Source organism: Gymnogyps californianus, chromosome 1 (genome assembly GCF_018139145.2).
Source record: "Gymnogyps californianus isolate 813 chromosome 1, ASM1813914v2, whole genome shotgun sequence".
Taxonomy (NCBI): Eukaryota; Metazoa; Chordata; class Aves; order Accipitriformes; family Cathartidae; genus Gymnogyps; species Gymnogyps californianus.
The window spans coordinates 157561077-157567076 of NC_059471.1; the positions used below are offsets into that span (position 1 = coordinate 157561077).

The 6000-nt window shown below is 42.9% G+C and overlaps 1 protein-coding gene across 2 annotated transcripts in view; it reads left to right on the forward strand.

Annotated features, from left to right (window-relative positions):
* The window catches only part of CHST11 (carbohydrate sulfotransferase 11), a 175254-nt gene extending 170452 nt beyond the window's left edge, over positions 1-4802 (forward strand). For both annotated transcript variants that reach the window (XM_050915101.1, XM_050915102.1), the window contains exon 3: positions 3954-4802. In XM_050915101.1, the coding sequence (XP_050771058.1) occupies positions 3954-4802 (849 nt within the window). The remainder of the gene's footprint in view (positions 1-3953) is intronic.
* The last annotated feature ends 1198 nt before the right edge of the window (positions 4803-6000 follow it).

Here is a 6000-nt window from a genome sequence, read left to right on the forward strand (position 1 = left end):
ATTTAGGCCAGTACTTCTTGTGGCTTCTTGAACTGGGGGGTCAGCGGGGACCTCTGGTAATGACCATAGATGCAGCAATCGGTGTCCAGGCAGCAGGTGCGCTCTCACAACTCCGCTGTAGCCACATCTATAACAGCTTTGGGGGAAGACCGTCCATGGCCCTAATTGTTTGACTTGCCCTTCACCATCCATGGGTTTAAAGATATCTGTCCCTTGGATCTTCTCTCTCTGGCTGCTTAAATCTGTAGGGTGTATTTTCCTCATTAGTTGTAAGCACATTTTCACTGGCCAAGTGGACCTCTAGTTTAAATGAATGTAGTTCCAGTCTCATGTAATCTTACTCTTTTCCCAGTTCCCCTCACCAGCTTCAGGAGTGAAATTATTATGGGGCTTAAAAGCCTTGCCTGTAATTTAAAATGAGGGGGAACCATATTAGCATCAGGTAACTCAGTGTTAATATGTAATTTCAAAAGATCAAATTGAAAAATGCTGTTATGATTACCTCGCATGGTGCTGTAGGCTCTGGGGACCATGGAGCATGTCCTCCGTGGTTTGCAGCTTACAAGGAAGACTTCGGTGGTTCTGCAGGAGCTCCGTTAAAGGCTTACCCAACGGGTGCCTTACCCAACTTTTCACTGGTGCAGTGCGAGTGTGGCTTTCATATCGCCCACTCCTTTAGCAAGAGGGCTGTTACCATTAAATCTCAAGGAGAGCCAGCAGGGCTCTTTGCTTCTCTGGGGGAAGCAGGTAGGTCAGCTCTTCCAGGGTGCATCGGGTGTGTTAGTCAGCTGCAGAAGAAAATGGGGTTGGATACAGTTGGCATCGTTCTAGCACAGTCACTAAATTGACCTTTTTTTTTCAATAAGCTGAAGTCAACAGGCAAAAAAAAAAAAAAAAAGGAAGTAGAGCTTTCAAAACTGTATTTCCTACATGGTCCTTCATCCATCAGCCATACCAAATGGTACTGTAATTTATGAGAATAGGGCAATACTCTTTTAGTGTTACATTGATATTTAATATGTGTTCTGTGTGCCACCAGACAGGCCAGAGCACGTGCAGGGCTGACCCTGGGGTGTTGGTGTATACTTAGTAAATGTAGCTGACCAAACTTGTATGCTATTTCTTTGTATTTCTTCCGTGTTAAAAAAAGTGGGAGACAACTACCACTTCAAAATGCACAAGTATCATCTTTTAAGGGAATTTAACGTAGTACAATCTCATTTGCAATTGCAAATACTAAGGCTGCATTTTTCCCCTTACTCCGAATGTCTGAAAATCTCATTAATGTTAATGTATGGGGAAGAAGTGCTTAGCCTATTGATGTAGGAATGAAATGAGGAGCAAAGCACAGCTTTACAAAGATTCATCTGCAGATTAGGGTCTGAAGCAACCATTAGATTATCAAATCTGACCTTCTATCTAATATAGGCCATAGAATCTCATCCACTTAATTCTGTATTTATCCCAAGAACAGCACCAGAAAAGCAAATACAGTGCATTAACATATTGTAATGTAGCAGTATATTCAGACATTTCTTATTTTTTTTACTCTAAATCCAGAGGCAAACAGTAGTACTGTGCTATATGATATTGATGAAAATCTGCAGGAGGAGAGATTTCAGCATTTTATCTGTATGCAGAGGAGAATTTGTATGTCTGTGTGTTTGCATAGGATTTTGTTTAGTTCTTTGAAAATTATTCACTGGTAACTCTAACCAGTATAGGGCTGACCATTAGTTCTGTTTCTCTCTGAGGACAGCATAAATTGAAATAGGGATTTTTATAATTTTTTTAGCAGAAAAAGTCATTTTCTTCAAAAATCTGTGTGGTCCTTGACAACTACTTTCTAACATCTTATTTTGGAAACTCCCTGCCAGTCAGTTTTCCTAGGAAACATGAAGCACATTTCACATCTGGCTTCTCATCTCTTCGACTATAACACAAAACTGCCCTTGAAGTGCACCTGGCAGGTATTCAGGGGGATACCACACACACACAAAAGACGAGCCAAGCTGTCTAAAGGAGCTGCACTGGGCTATTGCATGTTTTAACCATGAGCTGACATTTTACTGAACAAAGGGGCTAAAGAGATGAGATGAGGAAAGCATCAAGGAATTCACAGGAGAAGTGGTGGGTAGCACTATACAAAATACAGAGGTCCCAGGCTTGGCACATAAATGCTGTCGTGAAGAAAAAAATCCTCCTGCCCAAGTTTGAGGGGCACCAGCCCCTTGGTGTTGCCCATCCCACGAGAACATTCCTCTGCAACCCACCGCAGCTCAGAGGGAGGCAGAGTCTCTGCTGCTCACGTGTTGCAAAAGCATTTGCTGCCCCTTGGGCGGGTGAAACCTGGGCTCTTAGGGCTTGTCTGTAACAATACAATTTCTATTTCCTTTCCCTCTAAAGCTCAGAAATCCTACAACTGGCTTGGTCCCATCTTGGAGTTTGGTTTGGGTTTTGCCTCTAAAGTGCATTTGGATCCTGGTCTTTGAAGGTTTTTTTAATATGAATCACGGCTGACTACTGGTATTGAAAGCAGAGATTTGACCCATGACTGCAGGAACTGGAGGTTCAGTATGAACCCCCAAGCTCGTGCAAAACCATTTTCCAAGGGTATTATACTGGCAAGGGGAAAGACCCCTATAACCAAAGGCACCCCCATAGCAGATGTATACAGTCTACATCATTGCCTCAACTGCTTTATTGCAGCATCCTGTGGTTCATGTTAACCTAACTAGAAGGTATCAGATAAACACTTTTGAAAGACTCAGCATACAAGAAGGAATCTCAGACCTCCTTGCCTATCAAATAGGACGGTCAGTACTTGCCTTAATACTTGGCTTTGAGGCTAAACTAATTATTGAGTGTAAGGCTCTTTGAAATCCACATGTAAGTGGCGTTAAGTAAATGTAAATAACATTACCAAAACCTTCCCCCTGTTGCTTTGATGCAATTTATTCAGAATATCTAAAAAGGCATTTGTGGCAATGAGGGTAGGGCTGCACAGCAAAACACCGTGCCATGCAGAGACGCCTCGGGTGGCTCTAAATAACCAAACACAGGAGCCCTGCGTCGCCATGGTCCTTTGCTTGGGCTAATATTCCCTGTTTCCCAGAGGAGCTCATTACCTGCCTTAGCAGAAGCTCTCGCTGTTGTCGCTGGACACAATCTGGGCAGGAGGTGGCTGGTGGCGAGAGACTGGCCATCTCTGCGCAGCTGCTGTGTGGGTGTCCCCCCCAAGACAGATTACAACCTCTCCAAAGCATCCAGTAGCAGTAGTAGTAGAAAGTTAGGGCGCTGTTAACAAAATAATACAGGGCTATGGGTGAACATAGTGCCGTGTGTGTTAGAAGACCACGCACTTTTTCCTTCTCTGTCAGTATGGCTTTAGCAGAGAGGGAAATTTATAGTTAATATTCTCCCTGCTCATCACATCTGAGTGAATGTTCCCCTTGGGGAGTAGCAGGAATCTCCATGGGCTTCATTTCTTCTGCCAAGGTCATAGCCAAGAAACAAGCCACGATTATTAAATTCTCTAGCATAAAAGACATCAGCAACAAGAGCCCATTCTGTTTCCATTTTGACAAATTTTCCAACTCTGGTGTCTTCCTACCCCATCTGTTTTCCAGTACTAAGAAAAGCAGTGACCACATGTCAGGATGAGGGTGCTGTAAATGCACTTGCCACGAGGCTGTGTGAGCACTTGTGCTCCTTTGTGTTGGCTTCAAAGCAAAGCCCTGGACATGTTGTGAACAGCATTTAAGCAGCACATATCAAGAAGTTTGGAGACAAAAAGAGTTTATCTTCTAGCATAGGAACAATTTTACTCAGCCACATAATGAACTGTTCTATACAAACAGTAATCTACTTTTCTGTGAATTTGTATAATAAGCAGAAAGGCAGTAAGAGTTTCCCAGCCGCTTGACTCACTGGTGCCTGTGCTTTCTTTACAGTTGTCCAACACAGCAATTCTTCATCAGATTAGACGAGACCAAGTGACAGACACATGCCGAGCAAACAGTGTATCTAGCAGGAAGCGCCGTGTGCTGACGCCCAACGATCTCAAACACCTGGTTGTGGATGAAGATCATGAAATGATCTATTGCTATGTTCCCAAAGTGGCCTGCACAAACTGGAAGAGAGTCATGATGGTTTTGACGGGAAGAGGCAAGTACAGTGATCCAATGGAAATCCCAGCCAATGAAGCCCACGTGTCTTCGAACCTGAAGACCCTCAACCAGTACAGCATCCCAGAGATCAACCACCGCTTGAAAAACTACATGAAGTTCCTCTTTGTTCGCGAGCCTTTCGAGAGACTGGTGTCAGCCTACAGGAACAAGTTCACCCAGAAGTACAACACTTCCTTCCACAAGCGATACGGCACCAAAATCGTGAGGCGCCAGAGGAAAAATGCAACCCAGGAAGCTCTGCGTAAAGGCGATGACGTGAAATTTGAAGAGTTTGTGGCGTATCTCATCGACCCGCATACCCAAAGAGAAGAGCCCTTCAACGAGCACTGGCAGACTGTGTACTCCCTCTGCCACCCTTGCCACATCCACTACGACCTCATAGGAAAATACGAAACGCTCGAAGAGGATTCGAATTACATTCTCCAGCTGGCGGGAGTAGGCAACTACCTGAAGTTCCCCACCTATGCAAAGTCTACGAGAACTACTGACGAAATGACCACAGAGTTCTTCCAGAACATCAGCTCCGAGCACCAAACGCAGCTGTATGAAGTCTACAAACTTGATTTTTTAATGTTCAATTACTCAGTGCCAAGCTACCTGAAATTGGAATGAGGGATGGGTTGGGGGGAGAGAGGGGAGAGAAAGGCTGTTTTATTTAAGATTTTTATTTGTCATAATAAATATGGAGAATGGGTTATTTTGTAAATTAATATTTTCTTTTTTTGAATGATGCTGCGAGCAGCACAGTCAAAATTATTTAAATCAACTGTAAGAAAGGACAGCTCTCTTTGCAGGGTAACAGGATTGTGACGATCTAGCTGTAGAAATGAATAATACTGCTACACTGTTTAAAAAAAATGTTGATTGTGTTCTGGTGAATTTCATTGATCTTGCATTCCTCCAATTCTAATTAATGTTATTTATACTTATTTAAAACATGGTCTCTTGGTAGGTGTCACTTCAGCAGCAGAGATAAGATAACATTTGGACAGAAGGAGTCTGGTTTTGTGCTTTCCTCAGTTGAGCTTGTCTCTGGGTAATAATATTCTTCCATTAGCCGTTGATGCAGGTAAATATGGGAATGGTTCTTGATACCACACGCTTTGAGAAGAGTGGTGGAAATAATTTCTTCAGAAAGTGATAGTGCACTCAAGCGTACTTAAAAAAAATCTATCTTTCTAGCCCTGAAAAGGAAAAGTAAAACAGATTTTGATAGATTTGTGATATCTAAAACCCATGACTGAAAGAAATGTGAATGTATTCCTTGGGAAGACAAACCATGAACTTCTTATAAGTCTGGACTTAATGAGTTTCTCAAGAATATGACCAGTCCCATTGTCTCTTAATTTGAAGCCAGCCAGCCCAAGGCAGATTTGCAGATGGTCCATCAGAAAAAATCAGTGTTTTGGAAGTGACTGTAGAGATTTTTGAATGCCCAAAGCAATTGGCTTTGACTTAATTCATATCCAGGATGGGGCTGGGGGGAGCTCCGTCCTCTGCAAGTCATGCCTCCCTAACTGATCTTAAGATGGACAACCAAAATTGGCTCAAAAGACACCAGTTATGATACGTTACTATAAAGGATGTGGGCATGTAATTTGAAAAGTCAGAAAGTCATCTTCATGTTGATCTCTAAGCATGCAAGGCAATAAAAAAGGTCTCACCTTCCTACATGCTGGTTTCACGGCTCTTTCCTAGGGGGAAGAGGGAGTCTTCTGTATTTTAGTTGATACCTAAATACCATTGACAGGGATGTTTCTAACTTCCAGTGGGTTGGTATTTCATCTAAGTCAGCTCTAGTGTGAGACCA